The sequence below is a fragment of the Megalobrama amblycephala genome, linkage group LG21 (genome assembly GCF_018812025.1).
Source record: "Megalobrama amblycephala isolate DHTTF-2021 linkage group LG21, ASM1881202v1, whole genome shotgun sequence".
NCBI lineage: Eukaryota > Metazoa > Chordata > Actinopteri > Cypriniformes > Xenocyprididae > Megalobrama > Megalobrama amblycephala.
Window position 1 is genome coordinate 25,505,149 of NC_063064.1, and position 25,661 is coordinate 25,530,809.

At 36.2% G+C, this 25,661-nt stretch overlaps 1 protein-coding gene across 2 annotated transcripts; it reads right to left on the bottom strand.

Annotated features, from left to right (window-relative positions):
* Positions 1-2,242: 2,242 nt before the first annotated feature.
* Positions 2,243-22,895, bottom strand: col6a2 (collagen, type VI, alpha 2). Of its 2 annotated transcripts, none has more exons than XM_048172351.1 (28): positions 21,828-22,895; positions 18,707-18,802; positions 17,323-17,930; positions 17,154-17,174; positions 16,648-16,713; positions 16,491-16,544; positions 16,310-16,354; positions 15,930-15,956; positions 15,809-15,835; positions 15,657-15,701; positions 15,240-15,293; positions 15,094-15,156; positions 12,577-12,639; positions 12,434-12,487; positions 12,296-12,331; positions 12,152-12,214; positions 11,932-11,994; positions 11,745-11,807; positions 11,493-11,555; positions 11,345-11,395; positions 10,296-10,394; positions 9,335-9,397; positions 9,155-9,190; positions 9,031-9,076; positions 8,792-8,944; positions 8,249-8,704; positions 8,100-8,138; positions 2,243-3,742 (listed from the first exon to the last, which is right to left on the bottom strand). In XM_048172351.1, the coding sequence occupies exons 2-28, from the start codon at positions 18,792-18,794 to the stop codon at positions 3,141-3,143; spliced, it is 3,048 nt and encodes a 1,015-aa protein (XP_048028308.1). In that variant the 5' UTR covers positions 18,795-18,802; positions 21,828-22,895; the 3' UTR covers positions 2,243-3,140. The 2 variants fall into 2 exon arrangements, with proteins under 2 accessions (XP_048028308.1, XP_048028307.1); XM_048172350.1 differs by having other exon boundaries at positions 21,824-22,894.
* Between the last annotated feature and the right edge of the window lie 2,766 nt (positions 22,896-25,661).

A 25,661-nucleotide genomic window follows, 5' to 3' on the forward strand; every position in this document is an offset into this window, starting at 1 on the left:
CGCGATTTGTTTTCATGAAGCTCGTCTTCTGATTGGTTCGCGATGAGTGAACGAAAATACATCGAGTGCATTGACACTGAAAGCCAACAATAGTTTCACTCTAGTTTTGCGAGTGTGATCTTATGCTGTGCCATACTATAGTAATTTAACCATACTTTGTTTTTTAACCATACTATAGTAAAGTACTTGAATTAATTTGTTGTGGTAATTACTTTACCCAATACTGTACTAAGTTTTCTACAACTTTAGTAGGGTATATCATACTACAATATACTACAGTTTCCTGTAGTAAAAACTAAAGTATACTACAGTATTTATTACAGTTTATCAGTTCACTATAGTTAATATTACAGTATGCTGTAGCATTCATTATCAAAGTGTTGTAAATACTATAATATATACAGTATACTACAAGTCACTATAATATGGTTCAAAAACACTATAGTATTTACTATAGTATTTTTTTTCATGATGGACATTTCAGATCTGTATATTTTCTCCAACTTTCAGAGACTTTGTAAACCAATGAACAGATTGACCTTAAATTGAATTATTACTTGGACAAATCCAAAGTCCAAAAAACGAAGTGTTTTTAGTGACGATAAGTCCCTCAGCTCGATTTCTCAATCTGTTGTTCAGTAAAAACAAAAACTACAGAATGCTGCTTCTACAGGTGCTGGTCATATAATTAGAATATCGTGAAAAAGTTCATTTTTTTATTGTAAATTATTTTAAAAAATGAAACTTTCATTTATACTAGATTCCCTACATGTAAAGTAAAACATTTCAAAAGTTTTTTTTTTTTTAATTTGTTGATTAGAGAGTACAGCTAATGAAAGTCCAAAATCCAGTATCTCAAAATATTAGAATATTTACATTTGAGTTTCATTAAATGACCATCCCTACAGTATAAATTCCGGGTATCTCTTGTTCTTTGAAACCACACTAATGGGGAAGACTGCTGACTTGGCAATGGTCCAGGAGACAATCATTGACACCCTCCACAAAGAGAGTAAGTCACAGAAGGTCATTACTGAATGGGGTGGCTGTTTACAGAGTGTGTATCAAAGCATATTAAATGCAAAGTTGACTAGAAGGAAGAAATTGGGTAGGCAAAGGTGCACAAGCAACAGGGATGACCGCAAGCTTGAGAATACTGTCAAGTAAAGCCGATTCAGACACTTGGGAGAGCTTCACAATGAGTCAAATGAAGCCGGAGTCAGCGCATCAAGAGTCACCACACTCAGACATCTTCAGGAAAAGGACTACCAAGCATCTTACCTGGGCTAAGGAGAAAAAGAACTGGACAGTGAACAGTGGTCGAAAGTCCTCTTTTCAGATAAAAGTAAATTTTGCATTTCATGTTGAAATCATGGTCCCAGAGTCTGAAGGAAGACTGGAGAGGCACAGAATCCAAGCTGCTTGAAGTCTAGTGTGAAGTTTCTGAAGTCAGTAATGATTTGGGGGGCCATGACATCTGCTGGTGTTGGTCCATTGTGTTTTATCAAGTGCAAAGTCAATGCAGCCGTCTTCCAGGAGATTTTGGAGCACTTTATGCTTCCATCTGCTGACAAGCTTTATGGAGATGCTGATTTCCTTTTCCAGCAGGACTTTAGCACCTGCCCACAGTGCAAAAACCACTTCCAAGTGGTTTGCTGACCATGATATTACTGTGTTTTATTGGACAGCCAACATGCCTGACAAAGCCTCATGCCTGAGAAAGATGAGAAACAGTCGATCCAACAATATACAGATGATCTGAAGGCTCAATAGTGCCTCAGCAGTGCCACAGGCTGATCACTTCCATGCCACACTTCACTGATGCTGTAATTTGTGCTAGGAGCAAGTCATTTGCTGTAATATGTGCTGCCGACCAAGTATTGAGTGCACAAATGAACATACTTTAAAGAACTTGAACTTTTCTGTCTTGAAAATCAATTTTTTGATTGATCTTTGGAAATATTCTAATATTTTGAGATACTGGATTTTGGACTTTCATGAGCTGTACGCTCTAATCATCAAAATTTTAAAAAAAAAACAAACTTTTGAAATGTTTTACTTTACATGTAGGGAATCTACAATATATGAAAGTTTCATTTTTAAAAATAATTTACAATAAAAAAAAATGATCATGATATTCTAATTATATGACCAGCACTTGTATATTACATAATATAGAACATATAATAGAACAGACATTGAAATAATTTTGTATCTTGAACAAAAACCACAGAGACCTCAGTTGTGTTACCACAGCTTGATTTATTGTACTAAAATTTAAGTTTGACAGCAACAATGGAAATAATCATTTAAGTGTTCAACAGCATGTCAAATATTCAGATGTTCCTTTATGGTTCTTCGAATTAAATGACTGTTTGCAGTGCTAATAATAGTCTAATAATTATTCTTTGCATTAAAATGTAGGTGAAGAAACCTATATTTCACTATAAGTAAATGTTTAATCTGAAACACTGGACTCCTAAGCATGTGTTGGATCAAGATTGCATGTGCTGTGGAAGGTGAAATAGATTTATTTTAGCTACTGCAAGCCCTTTTTAAGTCAATGGCTTAAACAATGTTTTTAGATATAAAGGTATCCTAAGTGACACAGAATGAATGTGGCAAGTGTATTTGTCGAATTCTTGTACCCCTGAATTAGTGCACTTTTTTACCAATGTGCATCTGATAATGATATGCAGGAAAAACTCCAGTCTTACTCTGGTTTAGCACCTTGTGTAGAAGAATATATAAAACACAAATTCAGTTAGAGGCCTTTCAGCAAAAAAAAAAATAAAAAAAATACAGAAATAAAAAACTACAATTGCAACTTTGTCAAAATACACATTCAGTACATATTATTTGGAGTGTTACTAGTTACTTGACTTCTTGGTTTTAATGCAGTGTCTTCCTGTACCCACAACCCATTTCCACTGGTGCATCATTGAGTTCAGGCTAATGACAGAGTTGCATTCTTTCTAAGGTCTTCCTAAGTTGTCATTTCAGTTATGATATGCATAACAAACCATTTTTACCTCTTTTGCCACAATATAAGTGCTTGAATTGCATAAATTTAGATCCATTCTACTCTAACCATTATACTGAACCCAATCCCCCTCTTTACTAAAAACCCACCCAACCCCTCAGCAGATCCACTGAACAAATCGATCAAAGAAGCTGTCTTTGTTTAAATGGGCAAAATCCTGACCCCTGAAAATGGCCGTCTGGTCTCCTAGCGAAAGCTTCGCCAGGATTTCCTTGTCGACGTCGCTGCCCATGGCAATCACTGTGGGAACGCCCTCTGCCCTGCGCATCGCGCTAATGCCTTCCTCCAGGTTCTTGTTGCTGGTGACACCATCAGTGATGAAGACAATCGACAGCTCTGCATTTCGTCTGGCCAGTCGGGTGCCTCTGGCAGTGACAATGTTGTCGATGGCGTAGATGATACCACTTCCCACATTGGAAGTAGAATCCAAGTACCTCATCCTGGCCAGGCCGTCAGAGATGACGGTGGAGTTGCTGGTAAGTGCGAAAGCCAGTTGGTGTTGGTTTTCATCGCCATACTGCAGAAGAGCCATCCTGGCATTACGTTCATCATCATTTCCCTGGCCTAGGGTCAGATTCTTAGCGACTTTCTCCACGAACTCGCGTGCATAGCGGAAATTCTCCTGACCCATGCGCTCCGAGCCATCCAGCATAAAGATGACATCAACAGGCCTCTGGATGCAGTTGGCTACGGCTGGCTCTATAAAATACAAAAACAACAATGATTAATGGTTGCCATGCTTTGGATTTAGATGGTACTTCGAGCTTGAATTGAACCAATAAAAAATTCCTAAGGCATCCGAAATCGAATACTTCCCTATTATACACTATGTGAAAAACAGTACGGCGAAAAGTACCCAGATGACCTACTACTTCGGCTGAGATTGTGAAGTACACATTCGATCGATGGACACTTTACTATCCCATGAGGCCACGGGAGAGGATTTATGAATTGCAGTGAAGCGACGCAACTGACGCTGGTAGGTCATGTGACAATAACAAAATGGCGGATGTAATTTCATTCATACTATCCATATTTATACTATAGAATGTACTTTAAATAGAATGTAGTAATGGTTGCAAAGTAAATTCAAATGTAGTACGAACTCAGTATGCAATTTCGGATGCACCGATTTTTTTATTATTATTATTACTAATTGTACAAAATAAAATGTGTTAAATTGAGATGATAAAGTTAATTTAAGAGTAAGTAAACCTAACAAGAATTTCATTGCTAAAGATATTTATTTGTTACAAATAATTCAAGTTGCATTTCTTGCAGTCCGAGAGCTTGCCATTTTTTCATTGCACATTTCTGATATACAGTGTCATATATATATAATACTTGCTACTAAATATACATAATTTTGTATCACCAAGAAAAATCTCATTATTTACCATAATGGCAGACTGAAAAAAAATATTCTCACTGAATTGTGCATAGTCCATATATCTCAGACATCTTTTTTTTTTTTTCACTCACAGATGACTAATTCACATTCATATGCATTTCACAAAAAAAAAAAATAACTGAGATAATCATCAATCATGCAATATATGTCACATAAATGGCCATTAACATTTATATAAGGAGCCTACAAAAAAGTATGACTGAACTGCCATTGCACATACATGCTTTAAGAATTATATACTCTCTAAAGTTACCTGTTGCCTAAAAATCAGATTAATTCTAGGGGCAATTATTTAGGAAATATACTTAATAAATTTAAAAATAAACATTGTTGAAATACTTTTTGAAACCTGAATGCTATAACAGTGGTAAAGCAATTTTCTCAATTGATTCATCATACAAATTATTTGTCTAAAATGTAATGGGCATTTGAAGGTCGACAATGGTAAAGCAGCACTAAAAATCTTCCAACCTATGAGAATCTACATGGCTTGAAAACTCAGTCTTATTGTGCAAAGTGCAAAACTGATATGAATATTATCAAAATTAATTGTACAGATGCTTTAAAGGAATAGATCAACCAAAAATGAACATTCTGTCATCATTGCATGTTATTCCAAACCTGTATGACTTTCTTTCCATGTACTAATTTTAAGACACTTTTACGGAGTTATTTTCCTTTCAGGAGCTTGACAGCCCTTGGTCACTATATGTTTTTATTGTATTGAAAAGCTTACTTTTTAATTCATTTCCTTTTGTTTTCCATAGTAGAAAGTAATTCATATAGGTTTGGAACAACAAGAGGATGAGTAAATTATTTTTTCCACATTTTTTTGTGTTAAAAATCATTCAAAAAATCTCTTCAAATCCTAGAAACCCTGAGGATTCAAATTTCAAATTAGGGTAAGCTAATGATAGCATGCTATGCAAGCAAAGTGTTGAAAAATTCTCTTCATTTGCAGATTTGAATGCAAACAATTAATACAGAGCAGCAGGCGTCGATGTCAAGAGGCAAAGTTTGCCATTTCACATTTTTGTAGCAGGGAATTGCTTTTAGCAGAGGTTAGCAAAGAATTATAAGTGGTTGTTAACTAGCCATGACGCTAACATGCTAGTTTCGTGCAAATTGCATCTTTAAGAGAGGTATTAGCAACTGCATTCGATTATTATTAACGCAAAAACTACATTCATGCATAGACCAGCTAGCTTTTTACTTAACTGTCCTTATTAAGCACAATTCTACAGCGAGGCCAAGTGCTTCCTACTATATCCTTTTAGTCAAGCTATCAATTACATTTTTTTGGAAATGCCCAATCCCATGCTTTCTAACACAAGCCAAGAGCTTTGTTTGGATCTCCCATCTCAGAATAGATTAATCTAAATGAGTCAATGAACAGATCAGTCCATCTCTGTTTGTCAGGTTCAGGGGACAGTTTAGCCATCTGAGCTGCGTAAGCCAATGTAGCTACAGCCTTGGTGTAGATATCAGGGTGTTTGGCCTCTTGTAGATTGTTCATTAAGTCTGAGATGCTTAGTACAGTGGTTGGGATGGGACTGTCCTTCCACTCCTCTGCAAGGGCATCATCTGCAAGTGAGTGTTGAAACAATAGTTTTAGGGGCCTCCTAGCAACTGGCTCCCTTTAGATGCTGTTTTGATTGATTTGAGATTTTATTTTGATCACTTTTGCGCTGATTATTGTGCGATTAGCTGGCATGCTCAAAAGGAAATGTCACTCAATGACTGTTTACACTCCACTAAAATCTTCAGATGACTTTTTTCCCTCAGTTCGGTGGATTCCTGCAGCCTCTGTTATCCTTTAATGTATTTTCACATGATTTGTTGATGTTTTCCATAAGAAATTATTTTAATATTGATTTCATATATGATTTTAGTAGCTTGGTAGTAGTTTGATACTGTACAAATGTGTATGCCATTCATAGAATACATAACTGTAGAATCCAAAAAAAAAAAAAAAAAAATCCAAATTAACTGGTCAAACTGCTTATTTACTATACAGTAAATGAATCTGGCTATAGTAGGTATTGAACATTTGTACTTGTAATATATTACGTAATATAAAGTACATAATATATTATGTACTTTTAATATATTTTAAAATGTAACTTATTCCTGTGATGACAAAGCATCATTAATCCAGTCTTCAGTGTCACATGATCCTTCAGAAATCATTCTAATATGATGATTTGCGGCTCAAGAAACATTTCTTACTGTTATCAGTGTTGAAAACATTTGTGTGTTTAATATTTTTGTGAAAACCATGATTTCTGAGGATTCTTTGATTAACAGAACGTTAAAAAAGAACAGCATTTATTTGAAATAGAAATCTTTTGTAACTTTATAAATGTCTTTACTGTCACTTTTGATCAATTTAATGCACCCTTACTGAATAAAAGTACTTTTTTTAAAAAAAGAAAAGAAAAAAGAACTTTATAACCACAAATTTTTGAGCATTTGTACAACAGCAACTTTGTACTTAACATTCTTTATAGAATCGAAAGAAGGTGAAAAAGTTTCCAATGCAATTTTTAGTTTCTGCAAACGGCGCTACAGTGACATTTCCCTTGTGAGACTGGGCTGGTCATCACACATAACAAATGTATGCTTAACATTCATTACATATACATTTGAGATGCATAACCTAACAAATGTATAACATTTGTTATGTGCACTAAATTGTTAATGTATAAAAATGACCTTCATGAATATGATGATCATTTACTCTGCAAATCTGGACAGTTCTGTGCATTTTATTATTTTGCAGAGAAAACGTCATTAATATGGCTTCAATTTTATATATATATATATATATATATATATATATATATATATATATATAATGGCTGACACAGAACCTATTAATGTCATCCAATAATTGGCCATGAATAATATTGTATGCAGTGTTGTTATTGGTAACTAAAACTATTAATTGTTTTTTGGTAAATATAAAATTTATAAAATAAAATAAAATAAAATAAAATAAAATAAAATAAAATAAAATAAAATAAAATAAAATAAAATATTAGATGACAAAATTATATAAATAAATATAAATAAAATAATAAATGTTATAAAATATTAGATGACAAACTGAAACAAATACATTTTTTAAAGTACTAAAAAATACAAAATCTGAAACTGAAAAAAAAATTAAATCTAAATAGAAATATTTAAAAAACTAATAAAAATGGTGATAGCACAACAAAATTAAAAAAAAAAACTAATAAAAATGGTGATAGCACAACAAAATTACTAAAACTGAAATAAAACCTGAAAATATAAAAACAAAAACTAATTTAAAATATGAATAAATACTATAACAGTACAATAATACTAAAATAACACTGATTGTATGCATAGAGTGCATAGCTTCTATTTAAACCCATTCAAACCCTGTGAAAAAGGAAATTTAAAAACAAGAAGGTAAAGAAGAAAATAATAAGATGTAGGTATATTTGGGCTACACTGACTTGGCTGAAACAAAAACATTTAGAATGTATTTTTTAAGAATTAGGAACCTTAATCTTTTGTGTACGGACCACTGATCTATTTGAAAGACTGGATTGCCCCATTGCGTTCATTTATATATATATCAGTGGTAAGGACAGATTAGGAAAGAACACTCACCACTTTTACATGGAAGATCTGGGCAAACGATCACTGGATCTAAAACATATAAACAAAAGTAATGAAAAGAAAGCTCTATTTTTATCATTTTGGATATCAAGACAGCATGCTAAAAACATTGTAAAGTCAGGCCAGGTCACATGACTCACCTGGGCAGAGTACGGTCTCAATCCTATCGATGAAATCCTCTGCAACCAGGTCGGCGAAACGCCTCATGCCCATGACCCTTCCATCTTTTCTGCAAGCGATGGACTTCAGGCTTTCATTCTCTTCCGGCTGGTCGAACATGTCACCAATACCGATGGCATTCACGTCAATGCTGGTGTCCGTGCAGAGGTAATTGAGCAGTTTGTCGTCATCACGGGGGTCATACCGGCCGTCTGTGATCACAACCACCGTGACGTTAGCCTTCGCACGACGGCTGTCACGAATCAGGTTATCGTAGGCGAACTTCAGGGCAGAAGGTGTCCACGTTCCTCCAGCGATCCACTCGAGCTTCTTCACAGCATCTTTGAAGGCGGACAGAGAGTCGATCTTGGAGTCGTTGAGGCGAATTGCCTGGAATGTTCCGTTGTGACTGTACTGGACAACGCCGACTCGAGTTCCTGAGAAATTTAGCAAATACAGATTTTGTTAGATTAAATTAAACCACCTCTACATTGCTGCTAAGTGTATTTAAAAGCTAATTTTACCTGTTTCAGAACTGGGATCTTTTGCTAGTGAGCCCAGTCTGTTGATGGTATTGATCACGAAGTTCTTCTCCAGGGTGAAGTTGGTCAACCCTACACTCTCAGAGCTGTCAATCACAAACACAATATCCAGGGCACCGCATCTCTTTTCACAATCTGAAACGAACAAGAAAATTGTGTAACAAAAGCAAATATACTGTAGCAATCAATTAATTTCTTCTGAAAAGTTATAAGAATCTTACCACAGCATCCACAGGTCTCTCTGATGTAGTTCATGACATCACATTCCTGAAAAAATGTATTCAACATTCATCCCTGATGTAGTTATGTGCTATTTAATTACAAAAACTGAATTTTAATGCTTACAGTAAGGCCAGGGTCTCCCTCTGGTCCAGGCTCACCCTGTTAAGGACAAAATTTAAAATCATTTAATACTAAGTTCACATAAATTGCACTGATGTTGCCATTTACTGTTGTTTAAGCTCTTTTCTGTGACTGAAAAGATAAAATATCCCATCCTTTATATGCACTAAAAATTAAGCCTACATCTCTTCCTTTATCTCCTATAGTCCCCCTTCGTCCAGGCTCTCCTGGGGGTCCGGGCTCTCCCTGAAACACAATGAAGAAATATTATATATATATATATATATATATATATGATGGAAGTAAAATGGTATTTCATGTTGACTTTAAAGTCACCATGAAAACAAAATTGACATTTTTTTTTTATTAATGGAATATTGCAGTTTTTATTATAAAGGATTTATCTAATCTTTAATCAAAATAACTTCTCTTCTCTGATGACGTTTATACTGGAGTGAGGTGGGACAACCTGTCACTCACTTCAAATCGACCAATAGCAAACCACAACCATCCAATCATCTAATCAATTCTCGATGGACGAAACAAAAATCAAGTCCCGTCCTACATTTTGTCTTGTTCGGGAAGTAGTTTAAAGGATTAGTTCACTTTAAAAATGAAAATTACCCCAAGATTTACTCACTCTCAAGCCATCCTATGTGTACATGACTTTCTTCATTCGGATGAACACAATCTGAGTTATATTAATAAATATCCTGACGCGTCCAGAGTTTATAATGCTAGTGAACGGGACCAACAAGTATGAATCTCAAGAAAGTGCATCCATCCATCATAAACGTACTCCACACGGCTCAGGGGGCTAATAACGGCCTTCTGAAGTGAAGTGATGCGTTTGTGTAAGAAAAACATCCATATTTAACAAGTTATGAAGTAAAATATCTAGCTTCCGTATTCGACTTACAAAGAAAGTGTAACGCCTCTCGCAGTTCAAAAAGCTTATGCTATGCCTTACGCCTTCCGTATTCAAAAAGCTTGGGGTTATTTTCATTTTAAAGTGAACTAATCCTTTAACTCGCATATACATCACAATAGAGAATAAAAGACTATCACAACTTCTGTTTCATGCTGACTTTTGAGAAAATTTCTGAATAGCTAACGTGCAGCTAAAATGAGTCAATTTGCTCACCGGCTCTCCTGAAGTTCCCTTTAGACCTGGGTCGCCCTTTGGTCCGCAGTCTCCTCTACTTCCTCTCGGTCCAGGTGTACCTTTATCACCCCTGTCACCCTGTAGAACAAATACATATTATATAATACATAAACATATGGCAGAAATAATTAGATATTTTGTAAATGGCTTTTGAGGGACAATATTTGCCCCCTAAATTGATTTTCCAGTGCATACTTTTACCTTTATGAATTGTGTTTTATGTTGAATATGTTTTAAATAAAAATGTTAAATAGAGAAATATGCAATGTTGGTAAAATTAAGTAAAACGTTTAAATATTAAACTAAAACCGCCAGTAGGTGGCACCAAGTCACTGTTTTTATGAGTGAGTCATCGAGTCATTCATTCAGTAACAAAGCAAGTGGCTGTGAATGAATCATTGAATCATTGACTCTCTCGATTCGTTCAAAGCCGCAGAATTGTTCGTGAAACACAGACGTATGTTGTAGTTCTGCTGTGGTTTTCGTTAGAACTATTATTTCATTTCAAAATAGAGTAAATATGACAGTAGCCTACTGTGTTTAAAATGTACGTTTTATTTTTTGACCTGTTGTATAATGTCACGTTTGCAGTCATGTGGATATTTGGGAACAATTGCGTTCTTGCTCCTTATCATCATTAAATACAAGAACTCACACAAGGTATGTTTTTGTATCGGAGAAAGTTTGAGTCGAAATTAATCCATTGTCTGTGTCTGTATTTGCGAGTAAGTGCTAAATTCCCCACTTTTACAAAGGTGCATTGTCGAGAACGACAGTAATTTAGCGCGATTTAAGGCAGCGTGCAGTCTATTTTTGACTGCAAATGATGAGGTAATCTGATTAAATGTACTAGATTTACGACATTTTGGCAGTTAGATATACATGCTCGATTTTAATATTATTTTAAGGTAAAATTAGATGAACTACTCATTTTGTTCGCGTACCCCCTTTTGTCACGTCACGTACCCCAGTTTGGGAACCACTGCCCCATACTAAAGTGCTACCACAAATTTAACTAATTACAGTACCGTAGGTCCTCTTGGTCCAGGATAGCTGAACCCAGGTCTGCCAGAATCACCCTATGGCAAGAGAAACAACATCTTGTTTTTATAATAGACAAGCATTGTAAAATCAAAATTAAAAAACCATTAGATTTTTTTTGTGTGTGTGATGTACCTTTGGTCCTGGGGGACCGGGATCACCTCTAGGGCCAGAATCACCTGGGTCACCTTGGGAACCCTATAATGGAGATAATACGTTCATTACCATTTCTAGCTAAATAAGTTCATCATATGACTGGGCAATGATACAAGAAGGCAGCTGCCTTTGGTTTTCGGTCACTTTCAGCCAATGTGTACTGTGAGACAGCTGGCAAATATGACTTGACATTTTTTTTATTTAACAAGAGAAAATTATGTATTTTTTTACATTTCTGCCTGGTTCTCCAGGAGCTCCTGGTGGGCCTCTTGGTCCTGGAAGTCCGTTATCACCCTAAAAGTTAAAAACAACAGCCACAATGTTTTTTGTTTTTTTTTAACTACGTCCACCTTAAAATCAATAAAAATTCATATTTTTTCAGTTTTTAAGCAACCAGATCACAAAATCACCAAATTACCTTGGTTCCTTTGCTGCCAACTTCTCCTGCAAGACCCCTGGGTCCCTCAGGACCTGGTTCACCCTGTGAAACATTATAAATATTTCAATTAATCATCTAGGACATCCAGGACTTTAATATTTATAACATTAAAGTCTCCCCTCATGCAATCTGAGTTTACAAAAGAAAAAGAGCTATTTAACACCTTTTTTAATAATTTTCAGTGAACCAAAACACTGACCTTGTCTCCTTTTGGCCCATTAGGTCCAGTGCTGCCTTTAGGTCCAAAGTCTCCTCTTCTTCCCTAAAAATGCAATGGTAAATATTACAAGTCTGACACAGGTCAACCTATTATAGTTTTACATGTCCAAAAACTATTCCTCACAGGGTCGCCTTTAGGTCCAAGTCCTCCAGCTGTCCCCTATAAAATAAAGCAAAATTTTCTATAACATCAAATCAAAACTGATTTAGAGTGTTAAAATGAAAATAACAACATTACAGTAAGGCCAAGACAAATACATACAGGAGATCCTTTCTGGCCAGGAAGTCCAGGAGATCCAGGGCTTCCTCTCTCTCCCTGTAGGGGGTGTCAGTGCTACATTACAATACATTACAAAATGATGGATAGGCAATATTAATGTAATCTCTGTGGTTGTGAGATCTTACTTTGGGTCCAGGATCTCCAGCTGGGCCGAGTGGACCTGGTCTTCCTGGACGACCTGGATCACCCTGAGAACAAAGTGAGAAACCATGACACCTGAAACTAATATGCTTAATTAATGGCTTTTAAAGGTAGGGTAGGCAATTTGTTATACTGGTTGAAACCCTCTTCACATCCTGATAGCAATCAATAATAGAAGTGGTCTAAATATTAAAATATGTACATATATCTTCTGTGGAAGTCACAGGACCAAAAAAAATTTTCATCCAATCACTGAATTCGGTCCGAATGCAATGATAGGATGCATAGGCGCCGATCCCGTGAGTGCTCGGGGGCTGGAGCACCCACGGAAATGGTCGAGCACCCACGGAAAAATACGAGATATTCTCCATTGATTTTAACCAATAGAAAATCAATTGTAGCTTTCAGACACGATCTTCACCCTTTTTATAGTTTATTTAAGGCCGTTTCTATGGCGATATTTTAACGGCAAACGTCGAGAGCGCATCCAAGTGATGCGCGAGCACAAATGGCTCTGCTCTCGATCAGATACATGCGCGCGCTCCAACTCAAACTTTCCTTGCATCAGATGTCAGCGAGAGCATGACTCGCGACAACACTCGTGAAAAGAATGTGCTTTTGGGTCGAAATTGTCATATTGCTGCACGGATATAATGCAAATAAAACATTAAGTTGACGTTGATTTGAGTTAAATAAGAAGCGAATTAGCGCTGAAACGTGTTCTTTTTGAAATCATGCGTTGTGGCAAGGTTGTGGCTCGTTTAAGTTAGTCTTCTGACATACGCGTCAATCTTTCGCTTGACTCTTCTTTCCAGGGAAATCACTAACAAAATGCACACAGACATGTCCCTGCTCTTGATATACAAATATTAATTAACTTCTTTGAACTTTAGGAGGGAAAAAAACGATATGAGGGCAGATTCGAACCACTGATAATTAGAGCACGGCTGGAACTCTGATTCTATTAACAAAAATTCTACCACTAGACTATTAGGGAACGCAAAAATTAAGCATGAATTTATCTGTAATATAATGAATGTAATGGGGGGGTGATGTGGGGCACTAGGCACCCACCGGCAGAACCATAAATCGGCGCCTATGATAAGATGTCCTACCTGCCCGTCAATATATGTTTTTCCATACCTCCGCACACCCTGCTCGTGCAGACATCACATGTCATCAGCGCAAGGCTATGCAAAAGAAACAGCATCCAGCTTTTACAGTTCCTCCTCAATCTTAAAACAACAAGCTTATAGACCCCTTAAAAGTTTGTAAACATTGCAACGTTTCCTGGTGGGCGGGGCTTAGCTGGAGGCAAAAAGAGACGCTGGACTCAATGTTGACAAGCGTAAGCTAGCATGTTTTAGGAGGGATTTATTAAACATAGATGCAGAAGAAGGTTCAGAACTGTCCGAATATGTAGAGTCACTGACTCTGCGGGACCGTGACAGCTATTTTTGTAAATTAACTTAAGTTTTGGATATTTCCTAGACAACATATGAATTACTTTCGGGTGGTTCAGGGAATTTTGTCAAGGCTTATTGTCTAATGTAACCTAACGCTGGGCTAACTATGATTATGGCTAGCAATGTGGATTATTTTAAGAGACCATTCAAAGGATGGCACACACATCTATCGCTGTATGTTTGTTTAACATTTAAGCTAGCTAGTGCGCTGAAAGTTGGCGACATTTCACCTATAAAACAGAAACTTGCTGATTTGTACTAAATAAAACCAACACACCATTACATATGCATCAATTATTTTACCTGATATGAAGTGTGCACTGCAAACACGAGTATTATTTATGATCGTCTCTGTCCAGTCTGTACGCCGTATTGCTTTCAACCACAATTATCTTTTTGATTTCTGTGAAGGAATGTCTGCCGGGATCTGGTAAAACTTTAGTTTTGAACCAAAAGTCCTGTTCCTTCTATTTTGGCAGCCAAAAACACAACAAGACGACATTTTAAAGTCAAAACCTCAAACTTTTAGCGCGCCCGCTATTAGTTCTTATTTATGTTTTGCCTCCAGCTAGAGCGGTGACGTAGGCGATTAAGGGGTCTATACTCCGTTCACATCATGTTGTAACCGTGCTATAGAGACAGCAACCTGTCACCTTCTACCCAGAACTGTTCACGTTCTCAGACTCAGATTTATGTTTCTAGTATATCAATACTGTCAACGGCGAAATAAATCTGCAGCAGTCAGGTGGTACAACAAGAGGTCTGTAAGTTGTTTACGTTTTATTTATTATTATAATGATATGTACTTTGAGACGTGAGGTAATTTAACATCGTCTCTCGTCTCATGACACTTTGCAGACACTGCTGTGTGCGTTCCTGTGTTTTGAAGGAGGCGTGGCTTTGGAGAACACTCTGAAGGGTGGGAGGGTGTGATCTTATGCTTTCAAAGCTAGCTTGCTATTGCTAGCCTGTCCAAAATTGCCTACCCTACCTTTAAATGTCAAGTTTTTATTTTTTCTCTAATTTATCAGGTACCTTTTCTCCCATAGTCCCTGGAAGACCAGATTCTCCAACATCTCCAGGATAGCCATTAGGACCCTGTGAAAGGCACATTCATTAATTGACATTAATTGACTTGTATAACTCAAGTAATAGATATTCAAAAGAATAGACTCACATACCTTGTCACCTGGGTCACCTTTGCAGCCAGGAGCACCGATCCTGCCGATTTTGCCCTGTTAAAAAACAGACATTTGTATTTTATTTTTTATTTTTTTATTATTTATTTCAATGTATATTTTGACAGTCTAATGATGTGTTATCCAAACTTCACTTTGAGTCTACCCAGTGGCGTAGCGCACATCTGCGGGCCTCCACGTGAACCTCAAGTCCGTGGCTCCGCTCGGTAGAAATCGTGTTCCGTGGTTCCGGTAGTAATCGCGTTCCGGAGAGGGGGGGTGTGTGTGTGGTGTGGGGGGTTGGTTGTTGGTCCCCCTCAGGTAGAAATCACGTTCGGATATAACAACACGCGGGGCCCCCCCGCAGTGCGTGCCCGTACGCTACGCCACTGAGTCTACCCCACTTTTACCATAACTAACCTTCTGCCCATCAGTTCCATTGCGGCCAGCTATTCCTGCAACACCCTGTTAGAATAAAAATGTATTATAATTATTTAAAAATACATGCAGCATGTAAGATTCTGTATTCAGAGAAAATATAAAGTGAAAAGTAAATGTTATGAGGAACTTACCTTTTTCCCTTGTGCTCCGATTTCTCCCTAAAAAAAAAAAAAAAATTATTTCCATATAAGTTTTTGGTGCATTATCAATATGCCAACTGTATTTATCAGATATTTATTAGAAAAGTCATACCTTTTCTCCTTTGATACCAGGCTCTCCCTAAACAAGAAAAAGAAACAGTACGGTGGTTACAACTAGTAAATTGGACATTTCGAGCGTTATAAGGCTGACGTATACACAATTTAATGTAATGACAGCTAATTAGATGTTCACAAAATTTAAAATGAAACACTGAACTGAGAATTTAACAGAATGTTTACTTAAAAACCACTAAAAATAAATGACATATTGTCAAGGCTGTCTGAGCCTTCCTTTCTGGTAATCAGTTAAGCAAATATAGTTACCATTTAATGCCAATAATGTCAAAATATGTGCAGATTAATTGGTCTGACTGATATATATTGGTCTATGACTAGACATTTTATTGCACATGAGGAATGTGAAGAACTTACTTTAGGTCCAGGATGTCCAATGGGTCCTTCAATACCTGGATCTCCCTGTAGGTTTTGACATGAGTTAATACAAATAGCACTGGTGTAAGAGCTTCACTGAATACAAATAAGATTTAGTATAGTCTTTGGTTGAAATGCAGTATTTTACCAAATGCTTTCATGGGAACTGTTTTGTACTCACAGGACGTCCTCTTTGACCTTTAGGGCCAGGGTCACCGTTATCTCCTTTAGCTCCCTGTAATAATCAAGGCACCAGATCAAGTGTTAAACAGTAGTAAAATTAGTTGTTAGTAAAGATTTCAGTCAGAGATTCAGTCATTTGAGATTTTGAGACTCACTTTCTGTCCCCTGTGTCCTGATGGACCTGGAGGTCCTGGAGTCTCCAAACATTTTGTAGAGTAGCACTGGAACATTATAATGAAATTGAGTAAGAAATCATAATACAATGTAAGATATTTTCCATTTTTTTAGATGTTTCCTCACTTATTTGATGAAGCTATAAGGAGGACAATAAAGTCCAAATGCTTTAAACTTAGATTTTTCTGGGAGAAAGACAGAAATCCTTTGTAGACTTATCAGACATTGGCATTGATGGTACCATGAAGATCCTTTAACATTCATGGAACCTTTCCATTGCACAAAAGGTTCTATTTAGTGGGAAAAAGCTGAAAAATATGGTTCTTTGAAGAACTGTTCACTGAAAGGTTCTTTGTGGAACCCAAAAATGGCTCTTCTATTTTTAAGAATGTAGTGACAGCGCTGAGGAAAGTGATTCAACATGTTGGCACCCAATGAAAAAAAAAAAGAAAATCAATGGATGTCAGTACAGTGATATGGATCTCACCTCTTGATAAGCCAGATGAAGCTGTAAGAGAGAACAAGACCAAAGAAAAATGAATAAAATACTAAATCATGTCTAAAACTTCTGTTGTCTTAAAATGATCCAGAGTTTTCATATCAGATTATTATGCCACTGAGTACTCAAAAGAAAGGTATAAAAGGCATTGCACTACCATTGTGTTATAAATGCGGTCAATTGTTGATGTCACTATGACTGGCCGCGCTCCCGTGAGATCAACCGCCATGAATTTATCACGAAAAACTCCAGCGGGAGAGTTAGCAATCTCCCTGAGTCCCGTCTCCTCCAGGTTCCTGGACGATGCGACGGCGAAGATCTTAATTAACTCATCCCGTGCTCGTTCCGCCGCCACTTTTATCCCACCACATGGGTTTCCTGTCACATGGCCATCGGTGATGACCACCGCGAAGCGCTTGGCATTGGGTTTGGATGGAAAGCGGACGAGTTGTTGGGTCATGTTGGTGATGGCGCAGTCAATATAAGTGCCCTTGCCCAAGTATAAGATCGGTTGGAGCCTCCTGATGAATTCATCTTTATTGGTGATTGCGCTGATGATCTCCTGCTTCTGGGAGAAGTGAAGGCCTCCTACAGACCAGCTGATCTGAACCGAACCTCTGTAATTAACGTCTTCTAGTTTCCTAGCAAAGACAGTGGTAAACCTTTTGATGCTCTCTACCAAGCTGCCCGGTGGGTTCTCCTGCAGCGCTATGGTCTCAGATGTGTCGATGACAAAGTACAAGTCGATTGGGCATTCGATCGGTTCTGGAGGGACAGAACATACGTAGCAACATATGTTACTAAAACGACATATATTTGTTAATATAATACACTGCTATTTTTTTTTATTTTAGAAATTAATACTTTTATTCAGCAAGCATGCTTTACACATGTAAGATGATGTTGCAAAGTATTCATATTACAAATAAATGCTGTTTTTTTTTTTACTTTCTATTAGTCAAAGATTTTTTTTAAAGAAATTAATACTTTTATTCAGCAATGATCCAGAAATTATTCACAAGTGACAGTAAAGACATTTTTAATATGGCAGGATTTTTAATGTTTTTGAAATAAGATTCTTATGCTCACCAAGGCTGCATTTATTTGATCACAAATACTGTAAAAACGGTAATATTGTGAAATATTATTACAATTTAAAATAACTGTTATCTGTTTAAATATACTGTCGAATTTATTTTATTATTGTTATGCAGAGCTGAATTTTCAGCATCATTACTCCAGTCTTCAATGTCCTTTAGAAATTATTCTAATATGCTGATTTGAAATATTTCTTCTTATTATTAATGATGTAAACAGTTAGCTTAATAGCTTTTTTGTGGAACCCGTCATACGCTTCTATTCTTTGACGAAATTCTGATGTTCAAAAGAACATTTATTTGAAAACATTTTTTGGAATCACTATAAATGTCACTTTTGATCAATTTAATCTGTCTATCCATATTGTTAAATAAAACATGTATGTATTAAATTGATCAAAAGTGTAATGAGCATAAAAAATAATGCATTCAAAGAATACTCACTTGTGCAAGAAGAGCTGACTGGAACCTGGCCCAGTGTGTGATCGCCCACAAACAAAAGGAGGAGGATAGATAGTCTCATCATCCTCATTCTCCTTCCTAAACAGACAAGTAAACAGGATGTGTTGACCATGATCACAACACAACATTCTCAGACACCCCATCTGTGGACATCTGTTATCTTCTAGCAGGACCTTTTATAAAGCATAAGGACTTTTACAAGAGGGTAAAATATGTCTCTGCAGTGCCAGAAATTGGGGAATGTGACTGTTTTACCACTTTAAATGAAAGTAATCTGATGCACATTCATGAAATTATGAACTAACAATCTATATAAATTCAGTTTCACATAATGTATCTTTTGCATCAGCATTATCCACCAGTACTAGAGGCATACAAACAGCTAGCTTAACTGGTCAAACAATCAATATTTAATTTATTAATAAATTATTAAAGGATTAGTTTTAAAATGAAAATTACCCCATGATTTACTCACCCTCGATCCATCCTAGGTGTATATGACGTTCTTCTTTCAGACAAATACAATCAGAGCTATATTAAAAAGTTTTGCGTAAGATACACTTTAGAATCCGTATGGCAGTTTGGCCAGAAGCTAATTATTTTACTTTATAATGTGTTAAATATGGGTATTTTTTCTTACACAAATCCCCCGGAGCCACGTGGAGTACGTTTATGATGGATAGATGCATTATCTTGAGTTTCAAACTCGTGCCCCTGTTCACAGCGTCGGGGTGTTTATTAACATAAATCTGACTGTATTCGGCTGAAACAAGAAAGTCATATACACCTTGGATGGCTTGAGGGTGAGTAAAGCTTGGGGTAATTTTCATTTTAAAGTGAACTGATTCTTTAAGAGATTTTTTTTTTTTTTGTGATTTGTGATTTGTGTCAAATATATTATAGAAATGCCATTATAAATGCTCAGAGTTAAGTGACAAATGGAAAAAGTAATTAGCCACACCCATATGAAATTTTGAAAATTGAAAGACAGGAAAATGCCAATGGCATTCTGGGAAATGAAATGTTCTTCCACAACATTCAAAGTTTGTCTTCTTGACAAACTTTCATTTTTCTTGTTAAAAATGACTTGTATTGTTGGCGCCGATAGCCTCGTGGGCAGCACACCAACATATAGCGCCATTGCGCTTCGGGGGTTACTGTCCTATCATAATAAAGGCAAAATCGACAAAAAATTAGCCTTGAAATTTTACGAATTTATTTTTATTATTATTATTATCTACTTGCATGAATTCGAATTTTAGTTCTAGTTCCTGTTTGCTTCCTCAATAATGTTGTCAAATGACAATAGATCTGTTCAGTTTGTATTCCTAAACTCCAGAAGAGAATTAATTAGCATTTCAAGGCATAACATTTCAAATGGGTTTTTCCAATGGAGTTTTAAGTTAGGATCAAAATAGTGTCATGATTAACATTACCTGAAGAGACCTTCGTGTTTTATTCTACGACATGTTTCACAAAGTTCACACCAGTTTTGAATAGTTTTTAAAATGGAAGTTGCTAACAAGTTGCTAAATAATGATATATTGCAATATTGATTCTATATATAATCAACATCTTTAAATGAATAGTTCTATATTTCTGTTGTTTTTAATTCGACTATGCCATTTGCAATGCTTCATGGGATTGTAGTTCTTTCTCTTATTAAAGCCATACTCAGTCCTGTACCTTTTTTTTTTTTTTTTGCTGATTGGCTTGGTTCATGGCTCATAATTCTTTAACAGAGACTATATCAAAATCCCTATAGGAAAAATGAATCAAAAAAAAAAATTCCAGAACCACCGCCACTGAAAAGGGGGGCGGGGCAAGGACTGTTGCACTCTATTAGCTTTAAATAAGGGCGTGGCTTAGCTGACCGGAAGTTGTTTCTAATTGTCTCCATAGACTCCATAATAATTATCCTAGGTTATTTGAACTTTTCACTGTTTTTTCAATGGAACGGTTAATAAAGTTTCTCAGTGTCATTATTCACATGTGAATTATTGTCCAGGCTGCTGCTGAAGCTCCAAACAGACGGCCTGTTACTTTTACAGGGTCTTTGCAATTACTGTATAAAGATTAAATAAAAATATAAATTTTATATAGATTTCTGTGGTGGATTTTCATCCGCATGTCAGATATAAATCACTAGAATTAATAGATTCAAACAATTGTACAGTTTAGTACATCAAATGTCTCCAATTTTAAAAAAGAAAATGACTCAACGTGACTTTCTGAGCCTCTATTCATCCCCTGAAGTCACGCAATCACATTACTTGCTAGCTTTCTGAATAGAATCTGTTGAAAACTAATCTGAGGTCATATTCTCTCTGGACCTTATTTGTCAGATGCCAATTCAGACTAACTACTAAAAGCTTCTTCCATTAAAACAGCTGATTAATATGAGGGTTTAGTGAATAAAAATTCCACAATTAGTAAAGTTTTACTCACATTTGTTATTTGGAAACCATTATCTCATCTAGGCCTTCGCATTTATTCACATGAGCCAATCTGCTATATGCATAGTTTAATATATATATATGGCCTCTGCCTCTAGACACAGTGTTATTCCTGCTTACATCCAAATAGCACAGGTGATCCAATGACATGATGAATTATCAAGTATTTATATAATATTTATAATGCATATATTGTTGCAAATATTATATATGCATTGCACAAAAGTGTTATTTTTTTCATTTTTGTTTTTATTTTACATTTAATTAAATTTACATTTAATTTTCAAGGTCTGTCTGTTAATCATACTGATTACACCATAACCAGGTATATTGAGGTATTTTTTTATATTATGACTGTAGTCATAATATAAACAGAAGAACAGCAGACGATCTACGACATTAAATAGCATGAATAAGTACATGCAACACAGTTATAAAAAACACTAATAATACAGCATGCAAAAATCTATTCTTTTCACTGTTTTTCAGCAAATACAAGAAGCAGGTGAGAATGTACAGTTAACTGAATAACTGGACAATATGCAACAAAGTGATAGCATAAGTGCCTGAGCATTTCCACACTTCCACTCATCAGAGACAGAAACGCACTGTCAAAGTTACATAAAAGTTAGCCTTCACTTACCCACCAAAGATCAGAAAATCTGAAGAACTTTACGAACGCTGATTTATGTTTAGGGTTATCAAGCATACATTCCAAACTGGGTAAAGCAGAAATCAGATTAGTCCAAAATAAGGGAGTGAGTGAGAAGAAAAGCTGCAGGAGAAGTTTCCTCTGCGCTTCTCCCAGCTTGAACAGAAGTCTGGTCCCTCCTTCATCAGCGAAAGAGGATCGAGCATCTGTGCAGAGTCTATTCTGTCCGCATGGCGGCGCTGTGCATCCACACTGATGGACTACACACCCACTCCTCGCGATTTTTGATGGATGTCTGGTGATAAGGTGGAGGGTTTGTGGATCACCCACACATGTTCACAAAGACCGGAGCGACGACATCTTATTGAATTATATTTATTTATTTGTTTGGTAAAAAAGTATGCGTTGTATTAATCGCAGGAACTCTCAAATGGCCTTTCTTCTGTGGAAGTGCATTAATGAAACGCACATGGGTATCTGTCGACAGCTCATTTTCAAAGGAAACAGGCGTTATGGCAAATCTTTTGAGTTCTATTTGCAGTTTTCTTGCATTGGAAAAGCACTGCCAGATGTTATATAAAATTTTGTTGACTACATAGCGACATTAAATCCGTATACTTTAACATGTAAAAGTTAACGTGAAAACGTGAATGTTTACCATGTGAATTATATATCGCCATTTTTTAATAATACAGGAATTAATTATTTATTTATTTTGGTTATTTTAGGAAGAAATTTGACCTCATCTCTTGAGAGTCTTCATGAGCTTCGCCAAGTATTTTTCCTTCAGTCATTATGTGACCATGGTTACAGCTGTAGTCATTTCCTTTGCCAGTTGCATAGCATAACAAGGTATTTCCAATTGTAGGCATCTGACAGAGCATGTGCAAGTCCACTGAGTCACATAAACCAAAAGATATCAACATAACATCCATATTCCAGTAAACTTTCCCATAAACATGAGTAAGTGCACGCCCAGCAAATGCACAACTCGCTCCTGTTCAATGCGTTTAAACAGAACTGCTTATACTACAAAAAAAAGCATAAAAAACTACTATAATCCTCAAAAGCATACATTCATATGACACCACATGAGAGGAGGAAATTACTGATCATCATGCTGCCTGTATGCCATGTGTCCTGTAATGTTGGGTTGGGGAGAGGGGGGTGGCGGATTTGGGATTTCCCCTGTGTGGAGAGAGAAAGGTGAACAAGAGCATGAGAGAGAAAACAAGATCTTCAACATCCTTTCCAAATTTCCACAGAATTTCATATCACTTGCACAAATATCCCCTTGAACCCAGGTTATGTAAGATAGTAAAGCAGCACAGAAAGCTCTTTATATGTGGGAGGAAGAGAGAGGGAAACTAATGCTCTATAATATAAACATGAAACGAAAATGTGAGTGGTACTACTTGCTCATGCAAATCTCTCCATCATAATGCTAGTGGTTGAGTGGTTGCTGGGATGTCAAAGGGTTAGATATATCCTAGATATAGCTTGCTTCCAGCCTTCAGTGTTAGTCACATTAAAGGTGCCCTAGAATTAAAAATTGAATTTATCTTGGCATAGTTGAATAACAAGAGTTCAGTACATGGAAATGACATACAGTGAGTCTCAAACTCCATTGTTTCCTCCTTCTTATATAAATCTCATTTTTTTAAAAGACCTCCAAAGAACTCAACATAACACCAACTGTTACGTAACAGTCGGGGTGTACGCCCCCAATATTTGCATATGCCAGCCCATGATCAATGCATTAGACAAGGGCAGCCAGTATTAACGTCTGGATGTGCACAGCTGAATCATCAGACTAGGTAAGCAAGCAAGAACAATAGCGAAAAATGGCAGATGGAGCAATAATAACTGACATGATCCATGATTACATGATATTTTTAGTGATATTTGTGAATTGTCTTTCTAAATGTTTCATTAGCATGTTGCTAATGTACTGTTAGATGTGGTTAAAGTTACCATCGTTTCTTACTGTATTCACGGAGACAAGAGCGGTCGTTATTTTCATTATTAAACACTTGCAATCTGTATAATTCATAAACACAACTTCATTCTTTATAAATCTCTCCAACAGTGTAGCATTGCACGGAGCATAGCCTCAAACTCATTCAGAATCAAATGTAAACATCCAAATAAATATGCATATGCATGCAGCATGCATGACGAACACTTTGTAAAGATCCATTTTGAGGGTTATATTAGCTGTGTGAACTTTGTTTATGCTGTTAAAGGCAAGCGCGAGCACCGTGGGCGGGGGAGCGCGAGATTTAAAGGGGCCGCAGCCTAAATCGGCTCGTATTTAATGATGCCCCAAAATAGGCAGTTAAAAAAATTTATACAAAAAAATCTATGGGGTATTTTGAGCTGAAACTTCACAGACACATTCAGGGGACACCTTAGACTTATATTACATCTTGTAAAAAAAAAAAAACGTTCGATGGCACCTTTAAGAATTGTATTTTACCTCTTTTCAAGAAGCGGCATGATTTGTGGCATCATTTGATGCAGGATGAGTTACATTGAAGTTTGTTCCAATTCTTGTCACTTATCTTAAAAATAAAGTTCCAAAGGCAAGTTTTCAAAGCAAATCCATAAAAGAACCATTGTTTTGTTCCCCAAAGAACCTTTTAACAATCTAAAGAACCTTTTTCCACTACACAGAAACTTTTGTGCAATGAAAAGATTCCATGAATGTTAAAGTTTCTTTATGGAACCATCGATGCCATTTATTTTTAAACAGTTAGTTCACCCAGACGCATTGCAGAGCTTCTGCGTTGTCAGAACTCAGTATTGGCTGGCTCCTGCGTAAGCGTTACACGAATGTGTCTTGGTGCTCACGTGAACAGCGTCGGCCAATACTGGGCCAGCGTTCGGACGTAAACACGGAAGCGCTGCACTACATTCACTACATCAGCTGCGTAAGAGAATGACAGGGTAGAGAATAAATTGTTGAATAAAGTCGTTATTTTTGTTTTATTTTTGAGCACAAAAAGTTTTCTCGTCGCTTCATAACATTAAGGTTGGAGTCACATGGACTATTTTAACGATGTCTTTATTACTTCTCTGGACCTTGAATGTAGTAATTTCATTGCTTTCTATAGGAGATTAAAAAAACACTTGGATTTCATCAACAAATATCTTAATTTGTGTTCTGAAGATGGTTATATTACAAAGGTGCAATATTTAAGTCACATATCTCGTCATATGTGAAAGTATGTATATTATGATTGTTTTATGGTGGAAAAACTAAAATTATAATCATAAATGTATTTTTTTTCCAAATTTTGTTCATAATTTACATAATGTGTGTCAAAAGCAAATGTACAAAGATGATTCCTTTTGTGTTGTTTGTGTGGAATAAAACAGGGCCATTTAAACCAATTCAAATGGAGCTGTTTTATAAGGCATTTAAGCAAAATAACAGGAAACTGATGCCAGGAGTGAGAGAAGGATTGGACTGATTCTAACTTAGTAGTTCTGCTATTTATTACCATAACAAAGGCTCAAACAGTAACACATTCAATTCATACACACACAGGTTTGCTTTGCTATCAAAGTGAGGACTCTCCATGGGCATAATGGTTTTTATACTGTACATTCTCTCCCCTTACACTACCCCATACCCCTAAACCTACCCATCACAGAAAACATTCTGCATTTTTACATTTTTAATAAAACATAGCTTAGTATGTTTTTAAAGCTATTTTAAATATGAGGACTCATGAAATGTCCTCATGAAACATGTTTACATCAGTGTAATATCCATCATTATATTAATTTGTGTCCTCATAAATCATGAAATCAAGCACACGCA

Excerpts from the sequence above, each read along its gene's own strand:
- col6a2 (XM_048172351.1), bottom strand. The coding sequence starts at position 18,794 with ATGAGGATGATGAGACTATCTATCCTCCTCCTTTTGTTTGTGGGCGAT. Across the intron at positions 16,714-17,153 it reads TTCATCTGGCTTATCAAGAG|TGCTACTCTACAAAATGTTT; the intron begins GTGAGATCCATA and ends ATAATGTTCCAG. Across the intron at positions 9,398-10,295 it reads AGGGAACTTCAGGAGAGCCG|GGAGAGCCCGGACCCCCAGG; the intron begins GTGAGCAAATTG and ends ATTGTGTTTCAG.